Raw genomic sequence first — 21,086 nt, forward strand, 5'->3', positions numbered from 1 at the left:
TAATATTAATAAGAAAAAAACAAAGATAATGTAAAAATAGAATTATGGTAGTATAGTAAATATTTTTATACTGTGATATAATTATATTACATGTGTGTATATATAGTAATAATAATAATGTATAATAATTATTTTAAAAACTATATCTAACACTTTTTTTAATATTTAGTAGTACAAAAATATTATATTAACAACATATAAAAAATAAACTAATCAAAATTAGTGTAAAAAAATCAATTGAGACTTTTTTAAGAATGAAATTGAGAAATTAAAAATGTCTAAACTAATACAAATTTAATTAAAATGTACTTAACCATACATCTAATTACAAATAATTATATATATTTTTTGCTAATTTTGATAAGAACTGTTTTATGATTCAACTGTTTTTTTTTTTTAAGTTTATGATTCGGCTCTTTAAAATTAAAGGAAGATAAAATAAAGTAATTTTATTTATTAATAAAAATAATAATGACTATTTTAGTATATTTGCAATCTTTAATGTATGTATATATAAAATATAAAATTAATTGTATCAATGAAGTAGAGAATCACATTTCGATTTTTTATCTTCTTCTAAGCATGTGTCTATATTTAGAACTATTTGACAGTATTTTGAGTGGAATTGTTTTTTTGAAATAAATATATGAAAAAACATAATATTAATTTATGAAATTGTAGTAGTTTTTTTTATATTGAAATTACTTATTTATTATTTCTCGAAAGTAATTTCTTCTCTTAAAAAAAATCAAAATATTCAATAAAAAATATTTTGGATTAATTGAAGGTATAAAAACTCATTTGAGAAACTTAATACTTCATTTATTTTAAAATAACAGTAATCCTAAATTATTTTATACAAATTAAAAAATTAAAAAATATTAATTTTATAAAATCAATCTTACATTATGATTAATTTATTTATAAAATTTATCATTTATTATTAATATTATAAGGATATAAATAATAAAAAACTTAATTAATTAATGTTAAGGAATATAATTTTTTTTTTATATATAACAATTATAATGGAAGGAAGATTATAAAAATGAAGCGAGGGCGAGCATGCCATGTTTTACTGCTCTGTGTTATTCCCAAAGCCGATACTTCCTTTTCAAGTCTTTTCTCTCTCTCTCTCTATAATAAGATTCTTCCCTCTCCCTTCTCTCTCTCTCTCTAGAACTTCGTCCTCCCTCTGCTTCTTTCTTTCTTAGTTGCAGCGCGATTGCTGCATCGTCCTCCAATAAGAGCTCGCTGCTAGTGAACCCTAACACGGCGGCAACGAGAGGTGTTCGGTTGAAGCTCAGATCAGCGATGGCAGCAGCAACCCGCACTTCTCTGCGGTTCCTCCTCTCAGTCTCCGTAACCCTAACTCTCGCTCACCTCGCCGCCTCAAATTCCGAAGGCGACGCTCTCTACACGCTGAAACGGAGCCTCTCGGACCCTGACAACGTTCTCCAGAGCTGGGATCCCACTCTCGTTAGCCCCTGTACTTGGTTCCACGTCACCTGCAACCAGGACAACCGAGTCACTCGCGTGTATGCATCCCCTCTCTCTGTGTGTGTGTGTGTGTGTTGTTGCTTTCTTAATTGTTACTATCTGTTACTTTTATTTATTTATATTACTGCTATCAGTTTTATTATTACACGGTTAATTTATTTATACTACTGCTATCAGTTTTATTATTAAGCGGTGCTTGCTGATTTTAGATTTTTAGCGAGTTTTGTTATTTTGTTAATTGCTTTATGAAATTGAAGGATCCTCCTAGAGGTTGCGGGATTCATCAAATTACATGCCATTAAAAGTTGTCTTTAGATACTTTCTTACCTGTTTGCTGCTTATGTTCTTCATCATTGGGATTCTTTTTCGTGTATTTTAAATTAGATGTTTGATTTTCTGGACGGGGGATTATTGTTGCCTATGATACGATTCATTGATACGATATGTGTATAGATACATAGAGTAAATAGTCATATATGGAAATTTTGTTGATTTCTGATTGATTGACAATAATACAAAAATTGAAATTCAACTCATGCAGTTATTTTAAAAAATATGTAGGATGTAATATGTGTGAGACACATATCTAGATATGCATAAAAAATTTAAAATATGCAAGTGAAATTCATGTTTCTGTATTACACTGTATACAGGCTTCTATCAGTTCAATGTCTCATATATAGCTATATTAGATTTTCATTTCTTTTTTTAAAGGCTTGGATACTTCATAGTTCACATATTTGTATTGGTGAATTATATATGAGTATTGGATCCGGAAATGTATCAGATAGGATGCATGAAGAAAATGAAAGTATGGGTTCTTCATAGATTGTTGCCGTTAGTTTAATTGGTAATAGTGAAATGCTAACTAAAATGTGTTGGATTGACTGAATCTGTTAATACTCTCTCCATGTTTATGGTGATAATTATGATGTTTTCTACAGGGATCTTGGTAACTCTAACCTATCTGGACATTTGGTACCTGAACTTGGGAAGCTGGAGCATCTACAGTATCTGTATGTTTTCTAACTTTGCTTTATATTTTTTTTCCCAATATTGTGAGTTTGTAAGTCTGTTAAATGTGCCCTTATGATGCATTGACACAATACATGTATCAGGCATGATACTCATCTGATACGACAATACGGTTATCCTAAAAATGTATCAGATATGGTACGTTAAGATACCTATGAACAAAATAAAAATTGTAAACCATTGTCATCATTTCTGTTGTCAAATTGGAATAAAGAGGACTTTTAAGTTTGTTATCTATGCTCTTATGATGCATAGATACAATACTTGTATCAAATACAAAACATATCCGATATGGCAATACAATTAGTAAATATCTGATACATAAAATATATCAGATACAATACGTGAAAGATGAATATCTAGAATGGTAGATATGTATAAAAATTCATAGAACATAATAAACATATAATTGCAAATCCAAATTAAGAGCACACTTCTTGGACATTACTATGAACAAAATAAAAACTATAAAGCATTGTCATCATAAAACATTTTCTATTGTCTATAAGTAGGAATAATATCAATCTCATTCCTCTCTTGATCATCCATAAAGAGGACAATTTCCATTTTTTGCTTCATTAAGGGACAATGCTTCTATGTTTCTATATTATGTTTGAAATTTGATATGTAGCTATATTAGATTAGATTTTCATGAATTTTTTTAAAAGGCTTGGATATTTCATAGATATGTATTGGTGAAGTATCCAAGAGTATTGGTTTCGGATTTGTATGAAGTATAAGACAGTGTTTCATATTGTGCTCATATTATTACTAAAATGATTGATCGATTGGTATTTTCTGTGGCTCTCTTATTGTTGTGAACTATAGAATTTTATACCTGTTAGTGTTTAATGTGGTTTTCTTTTCATTGGATGTAGTGAGTTGTACAAAAACAACATTCAAGGAACTATTCCTCCAGAACTTGGAAACCTGAAGAGTCTCGTTAGCTTGGACTTGTACAACAACAACATATCAGGCACCATCCCACCTTCATTGGGGAAATTGAAGAATCTTGTCTTTTTGTAAGTATGTTTAATAACATATTAAGCTTGACTGGACAGATCTGTGGCATTTGCTTTCCCTTCTTTCATTTGAGTTTCTTACAAGACTTTGAATGATGCAGGCGAAGTACAAGAACCTTTGGATAGCAACTTATCGACATTGGTGTTTTTCAGTTATACATTTTATATTAAGTTTGGGCATGGATAATTTTGGGTTGTGCTTGGTGTTAAGATGTTGATTGTAGGGCATATATTGATGTTAAGACAGAGGAATTATGACAGTAGATATGAAATGAATTGCTTTCAAAATTCACATGCTCAAACCCAAATATAAACCTCATTCATAGGAGGAAATATCAACAGAGTGTTTTAGTTTAAAGGAAATAAAATAATTTACTATCATATCCTTAAAATAATAGACAAATGAAGCCATTATGTAAAGCATAATTTTGTCCAATCAGTGTGAACAATTTCTCCCCTTAAATCCCCCCACCATAATTGAGTGAAAGAGTGATTCTACTATTCTAGTTTGACTCATTCTGATTAAATTGAGATGACTTCAGTCCCAACATTCAGTGGTGTGATTCAATCTAAACAAACTAAATAACGTAAAAGTTCTATCTAAAAATTTCAATGGACCATGTCTAAGCACAATTCAATATCCTTCATAAATCAAACCTCTAGTCAGTGAATGACCCATTGAAAGCTATTTACCTTTTTTAGGTGATTAAATACTTCAATCTGGCTTTTAGCTTTCCCAGAGTCTGAAATTTATTCAACCAAACCTGGAAGCTAAGTGACAATTTAAAATAACATTAATAAATATTAATCTGATTTAGTAATCCCATTTTGAAGTGTTGGAAGCTGTTAGTGTTTCAATATGATATGGTGTAACTTACCAGTTTCTTAACTGGTGAGAGTTTTGATTATTATTTTGTGGAATAAATATTCAGCATTTTCATGATGCTCTCAGCTGTGTTTTCTTTGCAGACGACTCAATGACAACCGACTAACTGGCCCGATCCCCAAGGAACTTGCTGCTGTTTCAAGCCTTAAAGTAGTGTAAGTAACAATCTTGTCTTTATATGTTGATCATGATAAAATTATTTGGTGGTATCGTGAAGATGTGTGCTTTCAAAGAGCCTAAACATTCACTTTATTTTCAGGGATGTCTCCAATAATGATTTATGTGGTACAATTCCTACCTCTGGGCCATTCGAGCATATTCCATTGAATAAGTAATTTCTTCTTAACTCTAAGCATGTAGCTTTCTTCTTATTCTCCATGTGGTGCTATTTATGTCTGCTTTCATTTGAGTCTTCTTTTCTTTTCTCCTGCACCTTTTTATAATATTGTTCCTTCCTTTTCTTTTTCTTTTTTTGTTGAGGGAGGGAAGGGGGGTAATGATGAGAAATTTAGTGACCTTCTCTGATAAATGCTTCTATATAACCCTTGCAATTTTTATTGCTTAATGGTTAAGATGTTGTGGGTGTCCAGTTCACATCATATTTATGGAGGTCCTGTTAAATTGTGATGATAATATTTGATTGTTATTTGTTGTTGTGTGTGATGATGACACAAAGTGTATGTGACAGGCAATTTCCAATTGTTTCATGGGATAGTAGGAATTGACACAGCTTTTGGGAGGCTTCCCTGTTACAATTTATTTGTGATGGCAGGGAATTTGATTGCATTTTATTGTCCTATACAGTTAATTATAGTTGGTCTTCCTGCATTTTTCAGTTGCACTGATTCTGTAATTATTTAATTTTGCCTTCTAGATTTTAGCTTGAAAATATTTTCTGCTATCTGGTTATCTTTCTTCTTTCCTGTTACTTGTTGAATAAGCGTTGTTTTGTTTCAATGCTGTAGCTTTGAGAATAATCCTCGTTTGGAAGGTCCAGAGTTGTTGGGACTTGTAAGTTATGACACAAACTGCTCGTGAATAACGTGATGTGGTAGGATCTCAATCTGCGTTGAATTATATATATGTATTACCTCATAGTGTAATGGGCAGTGGTAAATGTAATCTCTGGTATATGTAAATTTACATACTGAAGGGCATTGGAATTTGTAACAATATTATGATCTGACAATGATGTTAAGACTTGAATATCTATTGATGTAATACTAAAAAAAAAATCGACTTGGTCACTCACTGATAAAATATTTGTGACGTATTGCTCTCCATTCCATGTTATTTGTTTCTTTGTCAATAATGCAAGTGTTTATCGTCGTGGTATTCACTTCACATATGTAACTTTTGCTTGCTGTCACTGAATATCGTGTGCTAGGAGATAAAAATTCTTTAAAGATGGTTTTACCCCTCGTGAATTGACGGGTAACAAACTGGTTCAAGTTATTTTTTTATCCGTAAGAATTAAATAAAGGTCAGGAGATTTACAACAATTTTTGCATTTTTCTTCAACCAAGTGGAGCTTAATACAAATTGATTCAAGTTATTAAGAATATATCTCTTGTTCAATTTAAAAGGTGACACTTATCAAGTAAAGGATGCAATGAAAATGGCAAACAAGACCCACAAATAGGAGTCTTGTGTTACCTTTTGATGGTTCGAGTTATCCACTCGAAATTTTAAATATCATTTTAAACAGAACTGGATGTGTAATAATTATTTTTAGGGGAATGCTTTACTGGTTTTCAAATTAATTGGCGTTACCTTCTGAATATACTGTCGGCTTCAATTGGCAATTAACTAGGGAACAAATAAGCTCATTTTTTTTTTTGGCTAGAGTATTTGTATAGTTTCCTTTTCAAACAACTCACCATTAGAGTACTCGCGGTTAAAATTCGTCGTCGGAAAATTTGGAGCATTTGATGTTCTATTTGTATCAGCCTTGAATCAATCACGTCATTGAAGAAAGACCGTAGCTTTAAGACATAATTGCAACATGTCACTTGTTAACTAAAAAAGATATCCATATTTTATTTGGTTATGAATTGGTTAAATTGAAGATAAAAGTTAACAAGTGCAGTGAATAAGAAACATAAAGTATAGGTTTTTATTGTGGGGCAAAAAAATGTGCATTCAATGATCTTTTTTAAATTTTTTTATGATTTATATAATAAATATTTTTATTTCTTAATTAATGATCTAAGGATGCTGATTAACAAGACCCTTAATCGAAAATGTCAGTCTTTTTGGTGCTTCTTTTTATTCATTGCTTTTCTCACTGATTTTCCATTTTTGTCAAGTGTATGCTCGGGTACTTATTTATTTATTTATTTATTTATAAATCATGTTATAATCTTCAAATAGAACTGGTTTCACATGAGCACAACAAAAATTCAATGTGAATCAAACAATTGTAGGGCGGAATACTAGATTTTTAATTATACAATTCTACACGTGATTCAATCTATATTTATAAGTTAAAGAAAACTAATTTCTATACTTTTTTGCAGATTTTTATTCAATTACAATAATTTATGCTTTCAATGTCATAAAATAATTACAATTTATAACTAAGCACATATTTAAAATAGTTTAATTTGATTTTAAAAAATAAAGAACATTTCAGAAAACTTTTGTTGTTTAAATAAAATACAGTTATAAATTATGTTTTACGCACTCACATTTCAACAAGCGTCAGGATGGCCGAGTGGTCTAAGGCGCCAGACTCAAGTTCTGGTCCTCGTGAGAGGGCGTGGGTTCAAATCCCACTTCTGACATTTTTTTGTCTCTTTTTCGTTTTTAAGTCATTCCAATTCCAATTCATGAGCTGTTAATATAATTTGGCGATAGTTCCATGGCCAGTAACGATAAATATGCATCACAATCATAATCTTTCTTTTAATCACAACATCAATTCCACCATATGTTCGGTATCAATAAATTTAGGCTGAAATTATAACTCGATTACAAGAGATTAATCTTCAACCGGTAATAAATGACCAATGGACATGGACTTCTTTGCCTTAATAGTTAGGGATTGAGATGCTCTATTTTTTGGGTATATATTATTATGCTGACTTTGTATAGTATTAGTACAATACTCTTTGCCTTCCAAAAAGCTATGAAATTTACCTGTGCTGCTTAATAATTATAAAGTGTAATGACTAGGTACATAAGTGTAAAAGCACTGATAATTACTAATAAAAAAACTGTTATATATGATTTTTATAGAAATTATTGAAGTTAATAAATTTATTATACTATATATATAGATATATAGTGTTTATAATTAAATAATGATGGAAGTGTATAACCTCACCCAGCTTTTTTAATTATTGTTGAAGTTTAATGGCTAAGCTTTTAATTGCATTATAATATTAATACTTTTGAAAATTAGTTTTGGAATAGAATAAAACACCAATTTCATTTATAAAGTATTGTTTTCTTTTTTGTTGCAATTCTAAAGTATATTATCTCGTATGTTTGAAAAGATATTTCAATTGATTTTTAGTTTTTTTTATTAGTAAATTTTAATATTTTTTTAAATGTTATTTAAAGTAACTTTTTTTAAATGTTAATTTCTAGTTTTTAATTATATATATATATATATATATATATATATATATATATATATTATTTTTATCTTTTGATATATTTATTCAATTTCCTAATTATTATTTTTATATAAATCATAATTTTATTATCTTTTCTGTTATTTTATAATTTTGAACTACTTTAACCATTAATCTTATGGAATACTAACTTTTTAATTAATTTTACTGAATATAATCATACTCTTGACCTTAATAAAATATATAAACAATATTCCATGCTACCAAAAAAATATAAATAATCTTTTAAGTATTAGAAATCATATTATACAACCCGTCAAGTATTGATCTTTCAAATTAAGTTCTGAATGTTAGTAAAATATATCAATGCATAAAGTAAATTAATGGACGAATTATTTATATAATTTTATTACTTTAAAGACCATTTAGAAGCTGAGAAAGTAATAGTTGAGAGAGCATATTGATAGTTTACTCTTATGAAATATATATAATATATTTTAGAAACTAAATTATCGAATATCGACCAATTAATGTTCTCCCTTCTTAATTTGAAACAAGTAAATTGTGTTTGGTTAATAGCTTTTCATTAAAGCTACTATTTGTAGATTCTGCATTTTTTTTTTCTGGTTTATGACTCGATGCACATATTTTACGTATATCCAAATATTTCTAATTTTTAAGCTTGAAGAGAGAAATTTTATTCTCTTTAACTCTTCATCCGTGTTTCTATAAGTGGTGGAATATTGTGAAGTTAGTAAAGATGATTATACTATATAAAAATTGATAATAAAAAATAAACATATTACTTAAGAACCAATCTTCAATTGAGAAGAAAAAAAAGAATTGATCTTGAATTGTTCCCTCCAACGAAATTGTTCCATCATGTACAAACTTTATACAGACAAACTCGAGTATTGTGGGCCTAAGCCTTGCCAATACAACAAGCAGTACCAGACGCAAACTGGGCTGAAAACTACCATTCTTGACAAAAAAACAAAAAAACAAACAACAAAATGGCCATTGTAGTGGGTCCGTAGGTAGAAAATAACGATTGCAATTGAACTCTCTGAGCGATAAATAACAAACAATTTTATACAAAATGACGACTAGTAGCCAAGAAAAATTATTTCACATACAAAAGACGTTGGTAATTTATTTATTTTATCAATTTTAAGATTTTTAAATAATAATATCTAAACTAAACATGCATTTAACGTCCTAAACACTTACCCAAATATGTTATTTCATTCAAGGTTACTTTAACGTTACCAAAGTTTTTGGTAAAACATATATTGGCTTTAGTGTCACGTCAGACTCATTTTAGATGTGTATTATTATAACTTGGGTATTATTTTAGGTCATCTTTAATGAAAGATGCTTGCTGAGTTTCTTAGAATAATTTTTTTTTTTTGTTATTAGAGCAAGTTTAATTAGCATGATGAGTTTCTTAAGTTTTCACCTGACTATTTTATAAGTAATTCATCTCCAAAGTTTCTTAAGAATAAAAAATAATTTCATATGTTCTAAAATACTCAGTGAGTATCTTAATTAAGTTTTGGCCATTAAACATATCCTAAGTATATTTGACATGATTTTTGTATTAGACATGGTCACTTACATATGTAGGAGATTTGATAGCATCCCTTCCATATGATACCATAGATCTAGCATTTATTTTAAAAGTCACATGATGCGCTTCTAAACATGCAAAAAATCAATTTCTAGCATGTTTGGTTTTTAAAAAATTTAAGAAAACTATAGTGTCTCACCATTTTTTTCTACCATGCCAGCAAATAACTTTAAGGATACCGTGATTTTTCGTTGTGATTCATCATGCTTCCAAACACACTCCATTTAACATCAAATTTGTAAAATGCTTAGCCAAATGTCTAATATCTATAGTGCATCTCTCACTGAATATATATACAAGCCAACCTCCACAATGCACCATAACCTACATAGATGATCAAACCTTTTAATTCCCATATTTTCCAGTTTAATTATTTGTGGCAACTTCATCAATCTCCGAGCAAAAGCAATATCATAATGAACTTCAAACCTCTTACTTCTAACCATTTGGTTGAATTTGTTTCATTATCATTAGGAGATGTGAATATTACAAGTCTGATGTGAACACATCGTGATGGGAATCAATGGGCAATTTAACAACTCAAATTTTGTTTAAGTCATTAGTGAGACAAAAGCACACATGTGCAAGCGGTTGACCACACATACGCAAGAAGTTGGCCTCTCCTCCAAGCCATTCAGAATTTCAAATGGGTTAACGAACCTCAATTAAATCAAACAAACACACATCGTATAATTCTTCTCTCTTAAGGCATATAGTGAAAGGGCATATCATATGCTAGCTTGATGTACCAATCTCCCGCATGTGATTTAAGTATATAAAAATAGAAGATGGAATATCTTGCATGTATGGATCCAAATTTGAAATTAACGTAAAATTAATTCTTTCACTTTAGTATTATCTTTAACATAACTGTTAATGTTTCTGCTTACATGATATGTTATTTCCTTAATTGATGACGCACAATTTAATAATACTTGACAATCTGATGCATAGTTGACAATTGATAATATACACATCAAAGATAAATAATTATTTAATTAGTTATTTTAGTCCTTAACTCTTACATGTATATTGTTAACTGTCACATATGCATTGGATTACCAAATGTTATCCAACTTAACTGTGTTTTCCTGTAGTTTTAGATAAGAAATTACATTAAATATTAAAAAAAACATTATTACTTAGGATAATCGTACTTACTTTAATAGAATTACTTTCAAGAGAAGATGCATGATCTTAAAAAAATCTAAATATGTTAAAAGCACATCATGTATATATATATATTAAAAAAATCTAAATATGTTAAAAGCACATCATGTATATATATATATATATATATTCTGCCCATCACATGTTTGTACTATTCAACCCATCACATGTTTTTATCTTTTGTTTTTATTTCTGTAGCCTTTTGTATAAAATATTATAAAACTAACATTTGTCTACGAGATATTTTTAGATTAATTCAAGAATAAAAATAAAAATTTATAACACAAAAGTTGAAAACATATCACATTGCAACGTGTTAAATGTGATAGATTAAGTCTACCTCTCTATAATGTATTGCCTCCATTCTCTATATATACAAACCCACTCACTAGGCCCTATAATGCCACAACCTACATAATAGATCAACAGCTTCTAATAAATCCTTGACAACTTCCTCCTCTTCTAATTCAATTCAGGCTCTAGCTATGAGCAAAAGCAATAACAATATAATGAGCTTTAAAGCTCTAACCTTATGGTGCATTTTGTTGTCTTTGTTGCAACTATCTCTAGGAGCTGTAAGGCACCGTATTAGGTTTAACGTAGAGTACATGTATCGTGAGCCAGATTGCCATGAGCACGTTGTGATGGGAATCAATGGCCAGTTTCCTGGCCCAACCATCACAGCTGAAGCTGGAGACACCCTTGAGATTTTACTCACCAATAAGCTCTCCACAGAGGGAACAGTTATTCACTGGCATGGAATTAGACAGGTTTTTATATATACTTTTTTTTTTCTCTCTCTCTCTAGACATGCATATAGAAATATGATCGAATATTAAACTTATACATTTTTTGGGGTGTGTTGTGTATGTTGCAGTATGGAACACCTTGGGCTGATGGAACTGCTGCCATTTCACAGTGTGCTATTGCTCCTGGAGAAACTTTTAATTACACATTTACAGTTGACAGGGTATATACATACTATACGTTTATCTCTTCATTTTGTTTCATGTGCTAGCTATAAGTACTTATCCCTTAAAAGAAAGCTATAAGTACTTATGGTATATGTAACATTATCTTTATTTTGAAATATTAGTTTTAGTTCCTATAATTAGTCCCTATAATTATCAAAAAGTGATATGATTTTAGTCTTTAATTAGGAACTAAAAACATGTGTTTTTGGATAAAAGTAGAGGCTGAAAACCTATTAAATTTCTATATGGATTAAAATTAATATTCTGAAATATTTTGAGACACCAAAAACATCTCTTACTATTTTTTATTTAAAAAAATGTTATACTAATAAAAACAGACTTAATATTTTTTTTACAGTATATTGCATTTTTTTAAAAATATGCATGTGTTATGCATATGATGGTCAATGTATGCAAATTATATATGAGTTAATGTTGTAATATCCATGGGTAAAATTAAACGTGGTGCAGCCGGGTACATACTTCTATCATGGACACTTTGGTATGCAAAGAGCAGCAGGACTGTATGGTTCTCTGATAGTGAATTTGCCAAAGGGAAAAAAGGAGCCATTCCATTATGATGGTGAGTTCAACCTTTTGCTGAGTGATTGGTGGCACAAAAGCACACATTCTCAAGAGGTTGGTCTCTCCTCCATGCCATTCAGATGGATTAATGAACCTCAGGTAAATCGAACAAAACACACATAGTATCATTTTATTTTTAGCAAATTATACTCCAACACCCTGAACTTTTTTTTTTAATCACACACGATATTACTCTTTTTCTAGCTATTTCTGTATTAACCCCTTTAAATGTTTGAAAAAATATATATTACACCGACAAGTATTACACTAACATCCATCTAAGAAAAGTTGTGATAAACATTAGAAAATGAGAAGTATTGTGTGTAATATGAAAAAATCTAATGAGGTGTGTTGTTGTAATTTTTTTTTCTCTTCATTATCTTATATCTGAATTAACAGTGAAATAGAGAAGAAATGCATTTGAAGAAAATAAATAGAAATGATAAAAATAAAAGAGAAATAAAGTGAAAAATATTTTGTTCGGATGAAAAAAATAGTATTTTTATATTATTTCTATTATTATTTTGTTTTCTTCTCTTACGTTGTTATATATGTAAATAAATAAAAACAGGATTATCAATGAGGTATAAGGACATATCATATGTCAGCTTATCTCCCACATGTGATGTAAGAATATAAAAATGGATCATGAAATATCTTGAACGTGTGAATCCAAATTCATTGCAGATCAAAATCTAACCTTGAAAACGAATTAGAAACACCTGTATTGTCCTTGTCCCTGCTGAGCAAAAGGAAAATAGAAAACATAAATGGACTGTTCATCTCCCGCTAGTGGAAGTGGGCACATATTGGATTTTTGTGCAAACAAGTCTTCTCCCTAGCTAAATCAACATATTCAATTTTCAACCAGAAATTCATTTACTTTGTAAGTATTTAAGGAATTTCCAATAAGAAGACAATTAGATTTTAACACTAATGTTCACGATAATCTTTATTTTATGCATTGCTACGTGTCTTTTTATATAAACAATAAATCCATTGCCAAATCAGGTTTTCAAGATACTACTTATCATTTGCTTATATATATAGGTCCCAAGATTTTATATAATAAAATAAAACTAGCTATTAGTATTTCTGAAAGAAAAAAATATAAATTATACATTTTATAGAAGAAACATGGGATACGCCCATTCGATTTTGTCTAATAGCCCGGTCACAAAATTCAATATTTATAAGAATTTGATTAGAATTTAGAAATAGTATACATATTTTTTTACATTATTGATTAATTAAGAATTCTCATGTTTAATAAGATGGTTAAGTTTTATAATAATCATTTCAAAAGTCATACACAAAATGATTTCTCGCTGGCCAACACTGTAGATTATTTTATATTCACAATGTATCAAAATTAGTTTTTTTTAACAGGATCAAAATTAAATTCTTTATAATACAAAAATGTTAAATATACATCATATGTAGAAAAGTATCACGTGCTTGATCCATTTTTCTATTCAAAAGAAATTATAGTCAAAATCTCGTTAAAATTACTATTGATTTTTTTTAAATCTAACTCAGTAAGAAAACATTAATCTCTAAATTACAATTGAAGAAGAATATAAAATCTAAACTAATTAATATTTATAAGTAAAGCGATTTTTGTAAGGCCTTAAAAGCCTGTTTCAGTTTCCTGTTTTCCCTTTCCTATTGTTACCAATTTTTTTAAATGATTGTAATTATTTTATTGTTACTTGCAAATATTATTCAGAGTTTTTAATTATAACTATTATACCGAATTTTATTGTGAGAAATACAATGTCGGGAAGAGTGATAGTATCTTCACTTGTTCCTACCAACAATGGTTCAAGTGATGACTAGGGCTAAGACTTAAGCGTTCGAATCATGATTGATGTGTATAAAAAAATCAGTTTAGGGAGATACTAATTTGCAATCACATGCATACAAAAAAAAAAATCTTCATTTTTTCCTCTTAATTATCTTTTAATATCTAATTCACTCCATAGAGTAACAGCAAGGTGAGGCTAGCTCTAGAAGTAGAAGTAACCAAAGAAAGCCACCTACACTACTTCCTTAATTTAGTTATTGTTGTACCTATGCAAGATTCCAGCCAATAGGTATTTGAATGGAAAGAATTTTCTCACCTTTCAAACATTTAACTTTTTCATGCAGTCTTTGCTTATTAATGGGAGAGGACAATACAATTGTTCCTTGGCAGCTAGTCTTATTAAGACCTCCTTGCCCCAATGCAAGTTCAGAGGTAACGAACAATGTGCACCTCAGATTCTCCATGTCGATCCAAACAAGACCTACAGGATCAGGATTGCTAGTACCACTTCCTTGGCATCTCTCAACTTGGCCATTGGGGTAAGTTTCTTATCATATGTATATTTTGTTCCATGAAATTTATATAGGTAGTAGCATGCATCATGCTAGTTTTATATTTTATGTTTTGGATAACAACTAGTTTTATATTTTAACTATTTTTAATATTGTTAGCATTTTTAACACTTTTTATTACCAATCCAATAGAAAACTTTTTAGTTTTAGTTTCTTAACCAAGTTAGCATTTGCCTATTAATATCAAGACAAACTCTATATATAAACCTGCATGTGACACATACGTCCAGGACAAATGTCAGACTAGGCTAACTTTAATAACCCGAGTTCCATACAGCATCTTACCTTGAATTTGTAAAAACAAAATGTTTATGTATTATGTAGCATAATATATAATATAATTATTTATAAAAGCAACAAAAATGTGAGTTTTATATATTTTTAATTCTTTTCTACACAATCTGATGGTAAGTAAAAGGAGATGAAAGATGACAACTTAATGAAATTAAAGTAAGTAATTTTATTATATAAAAATATAAAAAATCTAATAATTTATTATATATATATATATATATATATATATATATATATTTTATTCTATAAGATGATACCACCTAATATCTCATGCTGATTCTCTCCAAATAATTTAATAATTCAATTAATACAAATTTTATATTTATTTATTTTATTCTATTTAAAATAGAATCTTAAATCAATTATAGAATTTTAAATCAATTGTAATACTTAAAAACTGCGTAAATTATTTATTTACATATTTACTAACATATAATTATCAAAATTTAAACTAAATAATTAATAATATATTGAAATTTAAATAATATAAAAATTATTCTTATAAATTATAAATATAAATTTAATACTCATACGAGACATGGAGAACTAAAATAGTATTTTTTTTAAACCAAGTATTTATTTTCGCTGGCCAGGAAAAATAAAAAAATGTTGCAAAAAATATTTCCATAAAATATGATAGAGATGGCACTGCCGCTGTACTAGATTGGTGACAGAGAAGACAAAAGGTATTTACTTGGCATTTTACTACCTTGTCCGTTTATAATCCCTGGCCCAGGCCCCATACTTGTGGTCACATGGTTGCATGGAGGAGCTAGCTATAAAACTTCATCACTTAATAAAAAAAAAATGTATGTTTATTCATATTTTTTTCTCAATTTTTTTTTCTTCTTTTCAAACTGAACACAAAGTTCAACTTTTGTTGATTGCACGACGATCGCGGAAAAAGAAAAAATAAATTGTACAAGCCTATGAGGACTTAATTTCTGTTAAAATTAAAGTTTATACTAAAGGTTTTATATATGCCACGCACACCGTATAGTTGAGGAGGCTATAATACCACGTTAAATATAAAAATTTTCAAAACATTAAGAAATTAGTTATTATTGTTTTTTAAAACTCTTTACTATTACATACTTAAGAAATATAATTATTTATTGATCATATCACACCATTGGTAACTTTAAGTTATTATGTTAAATGGGTAAAATCTGTAAGAAAATATTAAATGGGTAAAATCTGTAAGAAAATATTAAATTATTAAATGGGTAAAAGGTTTTATACATCTCAGCTCGCATATTTTTTTTTTCTGTTATCGAAAAATCGAAATGCCTATTATCTTTTGGATTTCATCCATTTTTTTTATCTTTAATTTAATATTGAAGTTTTGGTGACAAAACAGAGATAACAAAATTCTTTGTATTAGTATGTAGAATTGAAATTGATGCTAGTATCATTTAGACAGTTGGTTACCTATATATGCATTTGCACTTTATGTCATGATTGAATTATACTTACTAATCCATAATCTTTGTAAAAACTCTACTTCAATATGTATATGTGCAGTTGTATATATACGTAATTAGTTTCAGCATGAAGAACATTGAAATGTGTTGCATGCTTTTAATTTCTTTGTGCTTATAGGATCACAAATTGGTGGTGGTGGAAGCTGATGGAAACTATGTGAAACCATTTATCGTTGATGACATAGACATATATTCTGGTGAAAGTTACTCGGTTCTCCTTACAACAAATCAAGACCCAAAGAAAAACTATTGGATTTCAGTTGGTGTGAGAGGAAGACCACCCAACACCCCACAAGGTTTAACTATCCTAAACTACAAAACAATCTCTGCCTCAGTTTTTCCCACTTCTCCACCACCCATCACACCTCAATGGGATGATTATAATCGTAGCAAGGCATTCACTTACAAAATTCTTGCCCTAAAGGGAACGGAACAACCTCCACAACACTATGATCGTAGGCTTTTCCTTCTCAACACACAAAACCTTGTTGATGGATACACTAAATGGGCCATTAACAATGTCTCACTAGCATTGCCAACAACTCCTTACCTAGGCTCCATTAGGTTTAATGTGAATGGTGCCTTTGACCCAAAAAGTCCACCTGACAATTTCTCAATGGATTATGACATCTTGAAACCTCCCTTGAACCCTAATGCAAAAATTGGAAGTGGGGTTTACATGTTTCAGTTTAACCAAGTTGTTGATGTGATACTCCAAAATGCTAATGTAATGAAGGGCAAAAACAGTGAGATTCACCCTTGGCATTTGCACGGGCATGACTTTTGGATTTTAGGGTATGGAGATGGGAAATTCAAACAAGGTGATGATTCCAAATTCAACTTGAAGAACCCACCATTGAGGAACACTGCAGTGATATTCCCTCATGGTTGGACTGCTTTGAGGTTTAAGGCAGATAATCCTGGAGTTTGGGCCTTCCATTGCCACATTGAGCCTCATTTGCACATGGGAATGGGTGTCATTTTTGCTGAGGCTGTTCAAAACGTGACGAGTACTATACCTAGGGATGCTTTTGCATGTGGCATTCTCAAGAAGTTCCTGAATAAGGAACACAACTGAAACTAGCAGCTAGCCACACATGTGTTTGTCCTTAGTTTGTTTAGTTTAACTTTCTTTCGTGTCTTCTTCCCTTCATTGTTTTGTTTGTGTAGTCTTGTTGTGCTTTTATTGTGAGTTAGCAAGGCATGCTGACTACCTCATGTAAGGTAGTCATGCCTTGTTCTACTAAAAAAATTTATGAGAAATGTGTGATCAGTTGAGTGTGTTTGGATAAATATGCTAATAAATTTGCAGGCCAATGCTAAGTTTCATTTATATATGGGATACTAACAATTCTAGTTGATTAGCTAGTGTGGTTTGAACTTTGAATTTAAGGTTAAAGATGAACATGAAAAAAGTGAGTTAATGGTGACAGATTTGAGTAGTTGATATATGAGGTTTTAAGTTTAAATTGCACAGATTATTGGGAATACCTAATTAACACATTAACAAGATATTCCTAATAAATGATTTTGATGAACATTCATGAGATATTCTTTGTAAACGATGAGAACTTTTCATATAAATCAAACACTTTTGGTCGAATTCTTAGGAATCACAACCAAAGAATAAAAAAATTGAACTAGTAAACTCATGAGAATGCTATGATATGGTAAGCATACGAAAGAATGTCACTGGGTTCTGCTGCTTTTACGTACTAGGCAATATAGTATACTATTTAAACTTTAAATGAGATCATTAGATGCATACTATAGTCAATGGATAATCATAGAGTGACAAACAATTGAACAGAAACAAGTTTTCAATCTCAATAAAATAATAACCAAGCTTTATTCATTAGCGGTATAGCCCAGGTATGAGTTAATATGTATTGTAGCTCTATTAAAAAATCAACTAATAAAACCATTTATTATAGCTTTTTTAAATGATTTTTCTATAGAACAAATTTTCACCCGCATGAAAACTTTGTGCTGCCGCCTATGTAACATAATTTCAATCCCCAATGATGCTCTTACTTGGTGGCTTGAGCGATTATATTACTCAATGAGCTGGCTTCCTCTTTGGCAGTTTCCACTGAATCCTCCTGGAACTCATTACCATAAGATCAGAATTTTGTGAAACACGAGGTTAATTATAAAATATGAGGATAAAATTAAGATGCAATTCCTTTAATGTTTTTAATTACTGCTACTCTTAAATTACAATTAGACTTTCACTTTAGTAACTTATGCTGAGTTTTAGTGTAAATCCTAATGTAAATGATCAAAATCAGACCCTATTGTGATTAAAGACTACCACAAAAAAGTACTTAGAACATTACATCCAAATTTTGTCCAAAATATGATAGTTATGATAAATAGAAATCGAAAACATAATAACAAAAATTACCTGTGCATTTATCATCAGTCTCAGGGTAGTTCTCTTGCTAGTCTCCTGCATGGCTCCATCCAATAAAATGTCATCCAATATAAAATATGTCTGCCAAAATCAAGTTCAATTTTAACTACAGATTAAGATAACACTGAATAGTAAATCGTAGTTTTCTTTTCTTCCATTAAATCATTAGCATTCTTACTTATATATGACTTTCAAATTTATATTAAAAATAAGAAAATATGATTGATCACAAAGAAGACTGCAACAACCTGCAAGGATCCTAGTCTTATTTACCGTATAAACTATATAATGTAGCATGATATTAGATTATCTGATTTTTTGGAGGGGTATCCAATATTGTTGAACTGTGTGCACTATTTGAAAGATCTGAATTGAAAAATGTTTAAAAACTGATACAACGAGAAGAAAAAACATTTACCACATTGATGATCGATATGGGATTTGGGAAGACCACAAATGAAACTCTTTAAGATTGTTGTTTTTCACTTTTCAGAAAAGTATTTCAAGTTATGATGCGTTAAACATCAAAATTGTGCCATTAAATATGAGCCATATTAATTGTTGAGGTTGAGGTCAAAGTTAAACATTTAATTAGTGTCACACAAATTAATGTGTATTTGAATGTTTTCTTTTAAAAGGGAAATGTACTTTGAAATATGGATTTGTTATATATAGACAAAATTAATTTTTTAGTTAGAAGTACCATTCATGCCCAATGATTCGAAAAATAAAATAAAATACATACCTAACCATTGTTTCTTATGTGTTTGGATATTTTTGTGTATATGAAAGCCTTTTCCTGGTTGGTTTCTCCTAAATGTTGTTATACCTTTGTAAACACAATGTAAGATTTTTTTTTTTGGTGAATACAATGTTAGAGATCAGGATCACACAATCTTGCATATTGTAAGATGATGATTGATTCATTAAACAAGATAGTATATAAAATTTACCGATATTTATTATATTGACGTGTACTAAACTTGTCACCTAAATAGTTGGCTGGCAAGATATGCTACCACTGTTTTTATTTAAGTTTTCATTTAGGAGGAATAAGATAAAAGAATAACATGATTAATAAATACTATATAAATTTTTTCATTTGGTTGATGAACTCTTATAGACTTATACAATCAGTGGCCGAAATTTAGATACAAATATGGAGGTCAATGTCATTAAGATGATAACATATAATTTAAATGCAATTTTTTTATAAAATATTCTCTTAAGCATTTGATATATTTTTAAATATTAATTATTTTAATTAACTATTTTTATATTAAAATATTTTTCTACTTTATTAACCATGTCGTTCAGGTTTCCTTTTTTTTAAGGAATTTTACACCCATATCTAAATTTCATCTTTAGAATAGAACAATTAGTAATACAACCGATTTTATATAAGATTAATTTGGTAATTATGAAATAAGAAAATAAGGAAAAATTCATAGATTTGATCTCTTTTTCTAAAAAAAAACCTAATAAATTAATAATTAATATTTATTGGTAAAAAAAAGACTAGTCTCATAACCTCTTGCTCTTACGGACCCAAAAAACCGTGATGCTTAAAATGGCTGATCTTGGACTAGCTCAAACATTTTCAATTCAGTGCCAATCAAGCAATTAATACACACATGAGGTAAAAAGAGAATTTTTTTTGTTGTGTCTATTTTTCTCTACCTTGGTTAATATTAAACCTCTGTATGCCAATATATGTATCTATTTTCAGATACTAATCCTGTGGTATAGAGCTCCTAAAGTCCTCTTGGGAGCTACCCATTACTCAACAGTCAACAAGTGGTCCGTTGGCTGCATATTTGGTTAGAACATGAGGATTCAAAGATCTTCTGGTTTGTATATTAGGAAGAGTTGTAGAGGCTTTTCTAATAATACTAATTGCATCTCAATTGTAGCTGAACTTGTCACCAAACTGCCACTCTTTCTAGGTGATTCCGAGCTGCGACAACTCTTTTGTATATTCAGGTACAGTATTTAAGGTTTATGGTTTAGCACAGAGGTGACTCAATGATTATTGAAGTCTAAAGTAATTTTTAAGACATTTTTTGAAAAATTATGTTAGTCGTTTTTGTTAGTTTATGTAATCTTTTTTGTTTTATAAAAATTAATAGT

The 21,086-nt window shown here is 29.5% G+C and overlaps 2 protein-coding genes and 1 non-coding gene across 3 annotated transcripts; all 3 read left to right on the forward strand.

Annotated features, from left to right (window-relative positions):
* The first annotated feature begins 1,314 nt into the window (after nucleotides 1-1,314).
* LOC100786387 (somatic embryogenesis receptor kinase 1-like) lies at nucleotides 1,315-5,481 on the forward strand. Its single transcript, NM_001254465.1, has 6 exons — nucleotides 1,315-1,538; nucleotides 2,445-2,516; nucleotides 3,414-3,557; nucleotides 4,527-4,598; nucleotides 4,703-4,774; nucleotides 5,409-5,481. The coding sequence occupies exons 1-6, from the start codon at nucleotides 1,315-1,317 to the stop codon at nucleotides 5,479-5,481; spliced, it is 657 nt and encodes a 218-aa protein (NP_001241394.1).
* Nucleotides 5,482-7,145: 1,664 nt separating this feature from the next.
* On the forward strand, nucleotides 7,146-7,229 carry TRNAL-CAA (transfer RNA leucine (anticodon CAA)). The gene has a single exon. It is a non-coding gene; the product is annotated as a tRNA-Leu (tRNA).
* Nucleotides 7,230-11,209: 3,980 nt separating this feature from the next.
* LOC102666289 (L-ascorbate oxidase) lies at nucleotides 11,210-17,873 on the forward strand. Its single transcript, XM_006595741.4, has 5 exons — nucleotides 11,210-11,594; nucleotides 11,702-11,794; nucleotides 12,270-12,482; nucleotides 14,535-14,729; nucleotides 16,659-17,873. The coding sequence occupies exons 1-5, from the start codon at nucleotides 11,310-11,312 to the stop codon at nucleotides 17,616-17,618; spliced, it is 1,746 nt and encodes a 581-aa protein (XP_006595804.1). The 5' UTR covers nucleotides 11,210-11,309; the 3' UTR covers nucleotides 17,619-17,873.
* The last annotated feature ends 3,213 nt before the right edge of the window (nucleotides 17,874-21,086 follow it).

This window comes from Glycine max, chromosome 14, assembly GCF_000004515.6.
Source record: "Glycine max cultivar Williams 82 chromosome 14, Glycine_max_v4.0, whole genome shotgun sequence".
NCBI classification, from domain to species: domain Eukaryota; kingdom Viridiplantae; phylum Streptophyta; class Magnoliopsida; order Fabales; family Fabaceae; genus Glycine; species Glycine max.